Raw genomic sequence first — 15,392 nt, forward strand, 5'->3', positions numbered from 1 at the left:
ATTTGACTTCATTTCCATCATTTCCTGAGTGGATAAGCCTTGACCTCATAATCATCTACTCAGGCTGCTCTCTCACTAACACACTCAAGTCCTTGACATCCATATCCTTCTCCTATACTTGTCCTGCAAACTTCCAAAGTAAAACAATCATCTAGTCTGACCTTCATTCTTAGACAGGACCTGATAACTGATCCTGAGGAAAAGTGCATACACATAATGACATCTGAGCTGCCACAGACTCTCTGGTGTTAGTCTTAACTGAGGGCCTTGAATATGCTTAGCAATCTATGAGTTTGTCCTTGCTCAGCAACATATTCCATAATGCTGTACAGTAACTAATTTTCTTCTTTTCTTCAAGTTTTTCATTCAGTCCTTATCCCCATCACTTTCAGTACAGATGTTACTTAACAGAGGGAATAGAAAGCATTAGGCAAGAAATCCCTCAACTGTTGAATACCACACCTTAATTGTTTATGTCTCACCACACCTAAATTGTTTATGTCTGTATCCATCGAATCTCTTTACTTTCATTTTCAGAGAAAGAGGCACCACATCCTTTTGTTTCGAAGCTAATATTTCCATCTAAATTCTTGATTCTTTCTCATGTGTATACCCTGGTTTTGCCATCCATTATCTCCTCTTTCTCTCTATTTTCAACTTCTCCCAGTCTGCTGACTCCTTTTCCCAAACCTGTGGATATATGTGGGTAAAATTGCAATATTTCCAGAATCTCTTCCTGGCCTTAGGGCATATCTAGACCAGAGAGGATTGGTGGTGAGAGACACAGGCAAGCAGAAGTGGATGACTGCTTGTAACTAATAAACAGCCTGCTCCCACTTTATTTCTCCCTTTGACTAATTTCGGCTTCAAAGGTTATTTGCTCCCAGGGTGGGAACATTCTCCCCCTACCCCCCAACCCAGAGTTACAATGTGATGAAGACTTTTCCATTTTAAAAAGAAAATCTCTGTAATTTTTAGCTACCACTTTCCCATTTCACAATTTTTATGAAGTTATAAAATTTATTTTTCTAGGAAATTGAAAGAGCATACCCCCTTGTTGTCTCTAAAATTAGTCTTTTAATTTAGGCAGTTTCTTATTCATCTTTGTGTTTTCAGTGCTATCATAGAGCAGATACTTCAATAAATATTTATTGAATTAAGGAAGGAAGGAAACAAAGATAGAAGCAATCATTCAGAGTAGACCCTGATGCCCTACAGAGAAAAAGAAGTGCTCTTAGTTCTTGAGCACTTACCTGGTTCAAGGCCACATGCATCTGATCCACCAAGAACATATAGAGCTCGCTAATAAATGTCTGCAGTTCCTCCTGGCTTTCAAATGATGTTGTCTTCAAGTACTTCTCTCTCACAATCTTTACAACAGCATGCTGTAAGAGACAGATCACCCATCTGATAGCACAGGCCCTTCACAAGCCTCCCTTGAGCTGTAGTCTAAGGTTCAGAACTTCAAGAGGTGATTGAGTTCTCCCTTGGTGATTGCTAGAATACCTGAAGTCAGACACCAACAGTCTATGGGGCTGGTCAGTTCACTTATGGATAGTGCTATGGCCTTTGAATGAGAAGCCCCAAAAAAGAGGCTTCAGCCCTGTGGATATCCTAACACACCTTGCTGCCTCTCCTATACAACTGTATGTGCAAACCAAACAGGAGTTATTGAAGCCAGGATATGGCTTCATCAGAGCAACATCCTGCTGCCAGCCCCAACTGCACTAAGCCCTGGAGACTCTGTTGAGTGGATGTGGCCCTGGACATTCTGACACATGGACCAGCAATGGCTGGCCTCATGTGTATTCCCAGAGTAACAGCAGAGTGGCCCCCAAAGATCATGGTAGTGTACCCAAAACGTCTGGGAGGTAAGAGCATCTTATGGGGAAGTTTTGTTTTATCATTATGGGCAGTGCATGTACCTCCCATAGCCCTATATAATGACCCATCTATAACTCCCACAGGGAGGGGGGTGAAGGTCTGGTATACTAGCCAGGATGAGATCCCATTCCTGCCACTGTTCTGTCACAGGACCACTCTCTTGCATGTATCCTACCTGATGGACAAGAATTGCCTATGCTGGTGTTATTAAAACATGTATCTCATCACCTTTAAGGTTATTTTCTTCTACAGTCCTTGTGGCCTGGATGTGCCCCCTGGCTGAAGCTGCTGCATGATGATTGCTCTGAAGTCCCTATCTGTTCAGCTACTTACTGCCTGCAGAATGGGTAAGCTATGGACTTAATCTGCCTAGGACTTTGATTCTAGCTGAAGCCTCTGGCTTGAGGATTATCATGATTTTATTGCTGTTGTTATTTTATGTTATTAGCCTGGTTACAATGCTCCAGTTTTCTTGTACAGAGGCCACTGCAGAAAATGGGGATTGTGTAGATTGTGAGGTGAGATTTCTGGAGGGGCGGGCTGTGGGTAAAATTGCAATATTTCCAGAATATCTTGCCTGGCTTTAGTTCATCTGCATATCAATAGGTGTTTCCAAGGGGTGGAGAGATTAGTCCATCTACATATCAATAGGAAATTACAAGGGCATGGGAGGGTTTATCTGTATCAGAGAGGTTGGATGGAGCTCTCTTCTGCTGCAGCCTGGTCAAGAGAGAGACAGGATGACTGCTTGTTTGTAAGAAATAAATGGGTTTCTTAACTTTATTTCTCCCATTGACTGATTTTGGTTTAAGAGGTATTCTGCCCCGGGATTTTCCCCCTAGAGTTACAACATCTTCTCTGGATGGACAGAGGCCTGTCCTACATTAAACAAAAGATCCTCCACAGTAACACATATCCCACTTACTGAAATCATCCCCTACTTTGGACTCCCAACCTTTATCCAAACCTGTAATGGACCTGAATTCACCTCACAGATCATCCAATAGGTGGCCTGATCCCTAAATATAACCTGGAAGTTTCACATCCCATATTGACCCCAATTTTCAGGTAAGGTAGAGAAGGCTAATCACCTCAAACAGAGCCTAACCAAGTTTTCCCTCCAGGTTCATTTGGATTGGACTAAGCTCCTACCCTTAGCCCTTTTTAAACTGAGGTCTCTACCCTTCAAACTTCTTATGCTCAGCCCTTTTGAGGTTCTACATGGAAGGCTCCTTACTGCCTCCACTTTTCCCACCTCCAACTCAAACCTACCCTTCCCTCTCTTGAATTCTTTACTTAATACCCTCAGATATCTCATCTGCAACTATGCTGACCCCATCCTTTCAAAGTTCTACAACAACCTACACACCCTCACTCCTCTGACCCTACAACCTGGAGACTGGGTATATATGAATCCCCTCAGTCTCTCCCAGTGGCTGAAACCAAAATGGATGGGGCCCTTCCAAGTAATCTTGACTACCCCAACAGTGGCCAAATTAAAAGGTCATTCCTCCTGGGTCCACTTTTCCTTTCTAAAAAAGGCTCCCCTTTTCCAGTGCACACCAACCAGACCCACATCTCTGAAGATCACCAAGCTATCTCCATGGCTGAAGAAACCAAAGACACAGCTGAACAATCCCATGAGTCTCTCTCTTCATAACTTCGACCATTTCTTGACTGTCCTAATAGAAGGACTCTCCCAGTACTTGCCCTCCACTTCCTTAGATACAATCATCCAGGACCTATGGCTACAGGGAACCTTCTCAGATTTCTCCCCAAGACAAATCACCACCTGTACCTCCTGTGTTCTCCTGCTCCAATCCTTTCTCAATATTACTCATCCTCTTAACCCCTAACTTCACAACACAGACCCTTCCTAAATACCTAAGTAAGACACTCTCCCACACAGTTCAAATTATCCAACCTTTGATGGAACCACCCAGCCACCCTGCTAGGTCTGTCTCCACCCTTCCCAGATAGCAGACTCAGCAACCCCTGCTCTCCTTGGAACATGGTTCAACACTCCTGCAGGGCTACATTCCACCGAGACTGCCAGTCCCAGGGGTACAACCTTAGCTGAAGGATCTGATGTTATACTTCCAAGGGCACTAAAAGGTATCAGATAGGCCTTAAAGGCTCAGACTTCCCCAGCAGGCCATAAATGGTCCCTCCTAAAGTGGACTCCATCGAACCCACCCTGCTCCTTTGTGTATCTGTCAAGCCCAGCAAGATCACTATACCCCATTGGCTCCTTAGATCTCTTCCTCTGCAAATCCACCACTCAGCTTCTCCCACCCTCTGATCACCGCAATACTTACCATCTGGGAACTCTCTTACAGGTATCTGGGTACACTTCCTTCCAAGGCAGTCTAAATGCCACCACATCTAGATATTGCTAAAGACAGAGGAAAAGACCCCCTAAAAGACACTCCCCTAGCCCTTAGAGGAGCCCAAGAATGGCAACATCTTGATACACTTGATGGCAGAATCTTCCTAAACCAAAAGTTCACCACTCTTAACCAAGAGAGTCCTACAATATTGCAACGAGCCTCATACCCTTCACATCCCTCTCACCCTTGACAGTTGCAGCTTTTAGCTCTTCCTTCCATATATGGCACAAATTTGAGGTGGTCTGACATTTACTTCCCAACCTGCCCCAGACCTCCTCCTCTTGCCTCGGTTTGATCTTATGGGATGTCTTTCCCTGGAAACAGGTATCTTTTCGGTGTGCAGAGACAAGGCATACATTTGCTTGCCAACCAAATGGACTGGAGTCTGTACTCTGGGCCTCCTCACTCCCACCCTTTCCTTAGCAACATCCATTCTACCCATCCCTATCTCCCCCATAACCCATGTCAGGGCACAATGTGTCACACAGCTAGTCCCCTATATGGCCACCATGGGAATAATCACAGGTGCTGGGACAGGGATCAGGGCCCTAGGAGTCTCTCTTTCAGAGTTCACCAAGTTGTCCAAAGAACTCGCCGAAGGACTCAAAGAGGTTTCGAACCAACTGGGAAACTTAAAGACTGAGCAGCTTCCCTGGCTTCAGTCGTCCTCTAAAACCACAGAGGCCTTCATCTTCTGACAGTTTCACAGGGTGGCATATAGGCTCTACTCTAAGAACAATGCTGCTTTTAAAACAACAAATCCGGCCTCCTCAGGGATAGGGCAAAAGGCCTTTGTGAACAAGCTTTCAAACTGCTTAAACGCTCTTCTAATAATCCCTTTCCCCTTCCTCTTCATTGGCTTCTAACTCTCCTGGCCTCATTAGCCTTTATCATCCTCCTTCTTTCCCTTCCCTGCTTAATGAACCTATCCCAAAGATTTTTACAGGATTGTGTGGCAGCCATCTTCCCAGCAACTACTCAAGAACACCTCCAAACAGCCTTCCTGCTTCAAAATATCAGAAAACCCCCTTCATTGCCCCCTCTAAGCAGAAGTAGCCTAGAAAAGAATGGCAAACTGTCTTCCTACACCCTACACCCCTTTAGAGCCAGGAATGATAGCACCTGGACAGTAGAGCTGTTTTGAATAAGCCCAGCCACCACCTCAGAGAGGCCTAGATTTCATCTTTCTGAGGCTACAAGCATTCTCCAAAGGACACATCCACAAGCCACAAGCCCACCTTTTCCATGACCCATTCCCTCAAAAGCCCACCAAAAAACCTGGCCATAAAAAGCATCTTAGCCTGTAAGAGATGTCTTCTTTGTTCTGCTCACCAGAACAGAGAGGTCCCTCTCAGATTTAGCAATAAACCTTCTTGCACTGTTGAGTTCGCTCCCTTCTTTTCCTCTTAGTATCTGTTTAGTACAGTACAGGATATACAGTAAATGTGCCAGAGAAGTAGTGCAGTGTAACACTTAAGTACATAAGGGGTATATATGGAGCCAGAGAGCCTGAATTTAAGTCCCATCTTTGACCTCTAGGAGCTCTGTGACCTTGGATAAATTATTTAGCCAACTAATGTTGTATTTCTCCATCTATAAAATGGGGAGTACATAATTTATAGGGTTGTTATGAGGATTAAATTAGTATAATACAAACCAAAATTTGATTTATAGCAAACACTCAATAAATGTTAGCCATTATTTTTTAGGAAATTATTATTAAGTAAATATTTCTCAAATCTTAGTGATTCCATGGACCAGGAGAAAGATTTATAATGGGAGACAGAGATAATTAGTCATAGAATCAGTACCAGGTACAGAGTTTCTGCCTGCTAGAGAAACATGAAATCTAGCCTAAAATCTGTCCTAGCCTCAAGTGCAGAATTAGTTTCTCACAGCTCACACTTGGAATAGATTCTGAACCATTCCAAGGCTCTGCAGGAGTAGAGGTTCTCCTGACATTTTATCATACAGAAAATAGCTCTTTGCACCAACAGCAAGAAAGGTGAGAGCACAGCTGAACATAATCTGAGAAAAATGATAACTAAGTATATAGAAAAGATGATTCATAAAAATCCATGGAATAATTAAATAAATGAGTATTTACTTTGAGTTGTTCTTTGAAAGCAAAGTATTTCCCAGAGCAGTTAAGTTCATAGTTGAGCTGGCACTTTTGCTCCTCCAGGGTTTCATTATCCATATGACTTCCCAGTTTAGCCACCTGTTTCCCAAACATCCTGTGATACTCATCCAAGATGGCTCTAGAAATGTTCTTGATCTGCATATGGTAGTCAGTCACCGCCTAGGAAAATACAAACATCTGGTAAAGAGGTCAAGACATGGAATGGAAGTCTGAAACTAGATTAGGTTTTACATTCAATAATACTTTAGGTATAAATTGCCCTTTCCTTCCCAGCTCAGAGACCACCAGCCAAAGATCAAACTCTACATGCCACTGATCACCAGGAAGGAAAATATGTAAAGCTAAAATTTCTCATTCCTTATGGAAAATGAAAACATACTGAAGACTCCATGTCTTTTTTTCAAATGGATGCATTCAACACCATACTACTTTCACTTTGGCTCTCCCATTTACCTTCTGAGCTCCTCCTGTCCGACGGGTAAGAGGAGGCCTCGGAGGAATCATTTCCTTGACCCTGTATCCAAAAAATACAACAACAACAACTTATTATATTCTCTTATTTCCCACCTCCAAAGATTCTGGGTTGGGGAGATCTAAGGTCTGTTCCCCCATCACACTTGAGCACATTGCTTTCTCTCATGTAAACACCTGAATGTGAACCCTAGAATAGTATATGGCTATGGACTAGATAGGAAGCAGCTACTCAGAGAGTAGCTAAGTTGTACTTCTGGCTAATTTGAGTCCTGGTTTACCCTTACACATTTTTACAAACCGTTATTGTGCATAAGACGCTGCTTGACTCAGGGATGGGAGAGTAATGGGTGTTCTGATTTTAGGTGTACTCAGTGGTCTCTGAAAGCTCAAAGTTTTGAAAATCTATATGGTGCAGCCAAGTGAAAGCTTTTTTCCCTATCTAGGATAAAAACTGTACTCTTGGTCATAACTTATAAGACTATAGTAAATTATAATAATGACATCAGACTTTACGGTGAGTAAGAAAATATATTTTGTCACTGTCAAACTACTTATGCCAAAACATCTACCATCCATTTTCAGGGGACCTCATAAGAACCTAGAGGGAATTAAGTTTTAGCTCTTCCTCCTTACAGTTTCAAATTCCTGCTGAAGTATGTAGTACTGCCTTGAAGTTTACAATTAAATTCACAAATTCAATTTCTCTTTAATAGGTCCTATGTAATGGTATATCTCTGCTTGTAATTTCAAATTTTAATTTTATTTATTTTAATAGGTAATATATATTCACATGATTCAAACCTTAAGAAGAATGAAACAATATATAATAAATTATCTTCTTCCAATGTGTTTTCCAGCCACCTGGTTTGTTTCCCAGAGACAATGTTGTTTATTCATTCATTCAAAAGATATACTGAGTGCCTACTACTCATCAGGTATTTTTCTAGGTGCTGGGGGTATAGCACTAAACAAAATAGACAAAAATTCTTGCCCTCAGTGGAGCTTACATTCTAGTGGGGAAATAAAGACAATAAACAAATAATTAAAATATGTTAGTGATACGTGCCATTGAGAAAAATACTGCAGGAACGCAGATAGTCTATGGTGGGGGCTAGGGGTGGTGAAGTGGAGGAGCATATATCACCAGGGAAAGCCTCACTGAGAAGATAATCTTTGAGTAAAGACTTGAGGGAAGTGAGGGAGCAAGTCATATAGATATCTGGGATTAGGAAATCATAGGCAAAGAGAATAGCAAGTATGAAGGCCTTGCTGCAAGAATGTGCCTGGCATGTATGAGAATAGTAGAGAGGCTAGTTTTGCTAGACTGAAAAAGTGAGGGTAAAGTAAATAAAGAATATGTAGATCCTTGAAGGCCATTGTAAAGACTGACTTTTACTCAGAGTATGACAGGGAGTCATTTGTAGTGTCTGAGCCAAGGAGTTACATGAATTGACTCCCATTTTAATAAAATCATGATAGAATGTGACATTAAGAATAAATTGCCCAACATTCCATTAACTGACAAATGGAAAAACAGAATGTGGTGTATCCATACAATGAAATTTTATTTAGCAATGAGGAAATTAAATACTGGTATATGCTACAGAATGGATGAAACTTGACAGCATTTTGTTAAATGAAAGAAGCCAGTCATAAAGACCACATGATCCCATTTATATGAATGTCTGGAATTGGCAAATCTATATAGACAAAAAGTAGGTAAGTTGCCTAGGATGGGGGTTGGGGACAGGGGGTTGGCATGAGGGCTGGGAAGAAATATAGATTGACTACTAATATATATGGGGTTTCTTTTAGGGGTAATAAAAATTTTATACAGTCGATTGTGGTGATAGCTGTACAACTGTGAGTATACTAAAAGCCACCAAATTATACACTTTAAATGGGTGAAGTGTTATGTGAATTATACCTTAATAAAGTTGTTAATTTTTTTTAAAAGAATAAACTGAAGGGTAGAATGGTATATGCAGAGAGACCAGGTGAGAGGTTACTATGGCTCTGGCCACAGTTTATGAGAATTAGATATACAAATCTGGAGTTCAAGCAAGAGACCCAGGTTTGATATATAAATTTGAGAGCCATCAGTATATAGATGGTATTGAGAGTCAAGAGAATGGATAGAAATAAAGGGAGTGAGTATAGACTGAAAAGTCCAAGGACTGAGCTCTGAAGGACTCCAACATGTAGAAGCTAGAGAGATAAGTAAGGCCAAAAAAGGAGGAATAAAACCAAGAAAGTATGGTGTCCTACAAGCCTTATAAAGTTGTTTTAAGGAACACAGAGTAATTAAAGACTGATGACAGGTCACAGTGATCCTGGAAAGCAGGTCATTGGATTTAACAATATGGTGGTCATTAATGCCTTGCTAGGAATATTTATCTGAAAAGAAATCATTGGAAGTTAATTATCAAGTTAAAAGATATATCTATTTGTATTTTAATAGCTATTGCCAAACTGCCCTCCACAGAAGCTGTACCAATTTATACTCTCACTGTTTTGAACAAAAGGTACTATTACCATAATATCTTCATCAACAACATAATGAGTTATAGGGCTTTTTGATCTTTTGGCAATTAAAAAAAAAAGGTTTTTCAGGATAGTTTTAATTTGTATTTCTTTTATTATAAAAGTAATTGAGCTTTTCATGGTTTAGAGTGCATTAAATTTAAATATATTATTAGGCAATGACATAGATTCAGCTGTTTGGTATACATATGACTCAGCCAAGAGCTGAAGGCTTGTAGACATTGGGTCAGACTTTCTATCACTGCCATTCTAAATAGCCTTTGCTATATAATTTTATCACCTAAGCTTGGTGATATATATCTCCTTGGAGGATAAATACGCCATCCATCCTCCTATAGCCAAAGAAACAACTTACAGGTAATAACCATTTCTTACCAAAAAAGTCTAAGAATATTTAAAAATTAATATAGATAATTTAAAAAGTACTATATATAGCTAAACTAAATTGATAAAAAGTCAGGAGAGATAAAAAATAATCATACATTTTTAAAACAAAGCTCATAGATACAGAGAACAGATTGGTGGTTGCCAGTGGCAGGGTTTGGTGGGGGTGGGTGAAATGGGTGAAGGAAGTCAAATGGTACAAACTTCCAGTTATAAAATAGGTAAGTCAGGAGGTAGGGGCGGAAGATGGCGGCGTGAGTAGAGCAGCAGAAATCTCCTCCCAAAACAACATATATCTATGAAAATATAACAAAGACAACCCTTCCTAGAATAAAGACCAGAGGACACAGGACAATATCCAGACCACATCCGCACCTGCGAGAACCCAGTGCCTCGCGAAGGGGGTAAGATACAAGCCCCGGCCCCGCGGGAGCCGAGCGCCCCTCCCCCCAGCTCCCGGCGGGAGAAGAGCAGGCAGAGCGGGAGGGAGACGGAGCCCAGGACTGCCGAACACCCAGCCCCAGCCATCTGGGCCAGAGTGCAGGGCGCTCGATACTAGGAAAACAGGGCAGCAAGAACAGTGAGCGGGCACTGGAGCCCGGGTGTCGGAGGACATAAGAAAAGCGCGCGACCATTTTTTTTTTTGCTTTTTTGCTGTTTTGTTTTGACGAGCGCTTTTTGGAAGTCTTAAAGGGATAGGGACCCCAATACTAGGGAAACAGGGCAGAAAGACCGGTGAGCAGAGGCCTGAGGCTGGCACCGGAGAATAAAGAAAAACGAACGACCACCTTTTTTTTTTTTTAATTAAAAACTTTTTTTTTTTTTAATTTAAAAATTTTTTTCTTTTTTTTTTTTTTTGGTGGTTGTTTTGTTTTGGCGGGTGCTTTTTGGAAGACTTAAAGGGGCAGGGCGGGTCACTTAATCCAGAGGTTGGGAATCGGGGGATCTCTGGGCACCCTAACGCCTGGGCTGCAGGGAGCAGGGAGGCCCCTTACGGAGATAAATAGCCTCCCAGCAGCTCCTGCTCCAACGCGACTCCACCATTTTGGAGTAGCTGCCCGAGCCAGGCCACGCCCACAGCAACAGCACAGATTAACTCCATACCAACTGGGCAGGAAGCAGAAACCCTGTCTGCGCGCAGCTGCGCAGCACAAGACACTAGAGGACGCTGTTCTCCCAGGAGAGGAGGGCCACAAACCAACAAGAAAGGAAGTCCTTCCAGCCGTCACTCGTCCCAGTTCTGCAGACTATTCCTATCACCATGAAAAGGCAAAGCTACAGGCAGACAAAGATCACAGAGACAACACCAGAGAAGGAGACAGACCTAACCAGTCTCCCTGAAAAAGAATTCAAAATAAGAATCATAAACATGCTGACAGAGATGCAGAGAAATACGCAAGAGAAATGGGATGAAGTCCGGAAGGAGATCACAGATGCCAGAAAGGAGATCGCAGAAATGAAACAAACTCTGGAAGGGTTTATAAGCAGAATGGATAGAATGCAAGAGGCCATTGATGGAATTGAAATCAGAGAACAGGAACGCATAGAAGCTGACATAGAGAGAGACAAAAGGATCTCCAGGAATGAAACAATATTAAGAGAACTGTGTGACCAATCCAAAAGGAACAATATCTGTATTATAGGGGTCCCAGAAGAAGAAGAGAGAGGAAAAGAGATGGAAAGTATCTTAGAAGAAATAATTGCTGAAAACTTCCCCACACTGGGGGAGGAAGTAATCGAACAGACCATGGAAATACACAGAACCCCCAACAGAAAGGATCCAAGAAGGACAACACCAAGACACATAATAATTAAAATGGCAAAGATCAAGGACAAGGAAAGAGTTTTAAAGGCAGCTAGAGAGAAAAAGGTCACCTATAAAGGGAAACCCATCAGGCTAACGTCAGATTTCTCAACAGAAACCCTACAGGCCAGAAGAGAATGGCATGATATATTTAATACAATGAAACAGAAGGGCCTTGAACCAAGGATACTGTATCCAGCACGACTATCATTCAAATGTGATGGTGGGATTAAACAATTCCCAGACAAACAAAAGCTGAGGGAATTTGCTTTCCACAAACCACCTCTAAAGAACATCTTACAGGGACTGCTCTAGATGGGAGCACTCCTAGAAAGAGCACAGCACAAAACACCCAACATATGAAGAATCGAGGAGGAGGAATAAGAAGGGAGAGAAAAGAATCTCCACAGAGTGTATATAACAGCTCAATAAGTGAGCTAAGTTAGGCAGTAAGATACTAAAGAGGCTAACCTTGAACCTTTGGTAACCACGAATTTAAAGCCTGCAATGGCAATAAGTACATATCTTTCAATAGTCACCCTAAATGTTAATGGGTTGAATGCACCAATCAAAAGACACAGAGTAACAGAATGGATAAAAAAGCAAGACCCATCTATATGCTGCTTACAAGAAACTCACCTCAAACCCAAACACATGTACAGACTAAAAGTCAAGGGATGGAAAAACATATTTCAAGCAAACAACAGTGAGAAGAAAGCAGGGGTTGCAGTACTAATATCAGACAAAATGGACTTCAAAACAAAGAAAGTAACAAGAGATAAAGAAGGACACTACATAAAGATAAAGGGCTCAGTCCAACAAGAGGATATAACCATTCTAAATATATATGCACCCAACACAGGAGCAACAGCATATGTGAAACAAATACTAACAGAACTAAAGGGGGATATAGACTGCAATGCATTCATTCTGGGAGACTTCAACACACCACTCACCCCAAAGGACAGATCCACTCGGCAGAAAATAAGTAAGGACACTGAAGCACTGAACAACACAGTAGAGCAGATGGACCTAGTACACATCTATAGAACTCTACATCCAAAAGCAACAGGATATACATTCTTCTGAAGTCCACATGGAACATTCTCCAGAATAGACCACATACTAGGCCACAAAAAGAGCCTCAGAAAATTCCAAAAGATTGAAATCCTACCAACCAACTTTTCAGACCACAAAGGCATAAAACTAGAAATAACGTGTACAAAGAAAGCAAAGAGGCTCACAAACACACGGAGGCTTAACAACACGCTCCTAAATAATCAATGGATCACTGACCAAATCAAAATGGAGATCCAGCAATATATGGAAACAAATGACAACAACAACACTAAGCCCCAACTTCTGTGGGACACAGCAAAAGCAGTCTTAAGAGGAAAGTATATAGCAATCCAAGCATATTTAAAAAAGGAAGAGCAATCCCAAATGAATGGTCTAATGTCACAATTATCGAAATTGGAAAAAGAAGAACAGATGAGGCCTAAGGTCAGCAGAAGGAGGGACATAATAAAGATCAGAGAAGAAATAAATAAAATTGAGAAGAATAAAACAATAGCAAAAATCAATGAAACCAAGAGCTGGTTCTTCGAGAAAATAAACAAAATAGATAAGCCTCTAGCCAGACTTATTAAGAAAAAAAGAGAGTCAACACAAATCAACAGTATCAGAAACGAGAAAGGAAAAATCACGACGGACCCCACGGAAATGCAAAGAATTATTGGAGACTACTATGAAAACCTATATGCTAACAAGCTGGGAAACCTAGGAGAAATGGACAACTTCCTAGAAAAATACAACCTTCCAAGATTGACCCAGGAAGAAACAGAAAATCTAAACAGACCAATTACCAGCAACGAAATTGAAGCCGTAATCCAAAAACTACCAAAGAACAAAACCCCCGGGCCAGATGGATTTACCTCGGAATTTTATCAGACATACAGGGAAGACATAATACCCATTCTCCTTAAAGTTTTCCAAAAAATAGAGGAGGAGGGGATACTCCCAAACTCATTCTATGAAGCTAACATCACCCTAATACCAAAACCAGGCAAAGACCCCACCAAAAAAGAAAACTACAGACCAATATCCCTGATGAACGTAGATGCAAAAATACTCAACAAAATATTAGCAAACCGAATTCAAAAATACATCAAAAGGATCATACACCATGACCAAGTGGGATTCATCCCAGGGATGCAAGGATGGCACAACATTCGAAAGTCCATCAACATCATCCACCACATCAACAAAAAGAAAGACAAAAACCACATGATCATCTCCATAGATGCTGAAAAAGCATTTGACAAAGTTCAACATCCATTCATGTTAAAAACTCTCAGCAAAATGGGAATAGAGGGCAAGTACCTCAACATAATAAAGGCCATCTATGATAAACCCACAGCCAACATTATATTGAACAGCGAGAAGTTGAAAGCATTTCCTCTGAGATCGGGAACTAGACAGGGATGCCCACTCTCTCCACTGTTATTTAACATAGTACTGGAGGTCCTAGCCACGGCAATCAGACAAAACAAAGAAATACAAGGAATCCAGATTGGTAAAGAAGAAGTTAGACTGTCACTATTTGCAGATGACATGATACTGTACATAAAACACCCTAAAGACTCCACCCCAAAACTACTAGAACTGATATCGGAATACAGCAAAGTTGCAGGATACAAAATCAACACACAGAAATCTGTGGCTTTCCTATATACTAACAATGAACCAACAGAAAGAGAAATCAGGAAAACAACTCCATTCACAATTGCACCAAAAAAAATAAAATACCTAGGTATAAACCTAACCAAAGAAGTGAAAGACTTATACTCTGAAAACTACAAGTCACTCTTAAGAGAAATTAAAGGGGACACTAACAGATGGAAAGATCCCATGCTCGTGGCTAGGAAGAATTAATATCGTCAAAATGGCCATCCTGCCCAAAGCAATATACAGATTTGATGCAATCCCTATGAAACTACCAGCAACATTCTTCAATGAACTGGAACAAATAATTCAAAAATTCATATGGAAACACCAAAGACCCCGAATAGCCAAAGCAATCCTGAGAAAGAAGAATAAAGTAGGGGGGATCTCACTCCCCAACTTCAAGCTCTACTATAAAGCCATAGTAATCAAGACAATTTGGTACTGGCATAAGAGCAGAGCCACAGACCAATGGAACAGACTAGAGAATCCAGACATTAACCCAGACATATATGGTGAATTAATATTTGATAAAGGAGCCATGGTCATACAATGGCAAAATGACAGTCTCTTCAACAGATGGTGCTGGCAAAACTGGACAGCTACATGTAGGAGAATGAAACTGGACCATTGTCTAACCCCATATACAAAAGTAAACTCAAAATGGATCAAAGACCTGAATGTAAGCCATGAAACCATTAAACTTGGAAGAAAACATAGGCAAAAACCTCTTAGACATAAACATGAGTGACCTCTTCTTGAACATATCTCCCCGGGCAAGGAAAACAACAGCAAAAATGAGTAAGTGGGACTATATTAAGCTGAAAAGCTTCTGTACAGCAAAAGACACCATCAATAGAACAAAAAGGATCCCTACAGTATGGGAGAATATATTTGAAGATGACACATCCGATAAACGCTTGACATCCAGAATATGTAAAGAGCTCACACGCCTCAACAAACAAAAAACAAATAACCCAATTAAAAAATGGGCAGAGGAACTGAATAGACAGTTCTCCAAAAAAGAAATACAGATGGCCAACAG

General features: G+C 41.1%; 1 protein-coding gene across 1 annotated transcript in view; it reads right to left on the reverse strand.

Annotated features, from left to right (window-relative positions):
- CFAP70 (cilia and flagella associated protein 70) overlaps positions 1-15,392 on the reverse strand; it is a 175,136-nt gene that overhangs the window by 57,602 nt on the left and 102,142 nt on the right. Inside the window, exons 13-15 of the mRNA XM_057505972.1 lie at positions 6,871-6,931; positions 6,382-6,576; positions 1,254-1,385 (exon numbers count right to left, since the gene is read on the reverse strand). Coding sequence (XP_057361955.1) covers positions 1,254-1,385; positions 6,382-6,576; positions 6,871-6,931 — 388 coding nt within the window. The remainder of the gene's footprint in view (positions 1-1,253; positions 1,386-6,381; positions 6,577-6,870; positions 6,932-15,392) is intronic.

Source organism: Manis pentadactyla, chromosome 8 (assembly GCF_030020395.1).
Source record: "Manis pentadactyla isolate mManPen7 chromosome 8, mManPen7.hap1, whole genome shotgun sequence".
NCBI classification, from domain to species: domain Eukaryota; kingdom Metazoa; phylum Chordata; class Mammalia; order Pholidota; family Manidae; genus Manis; species Manis pentadactyla.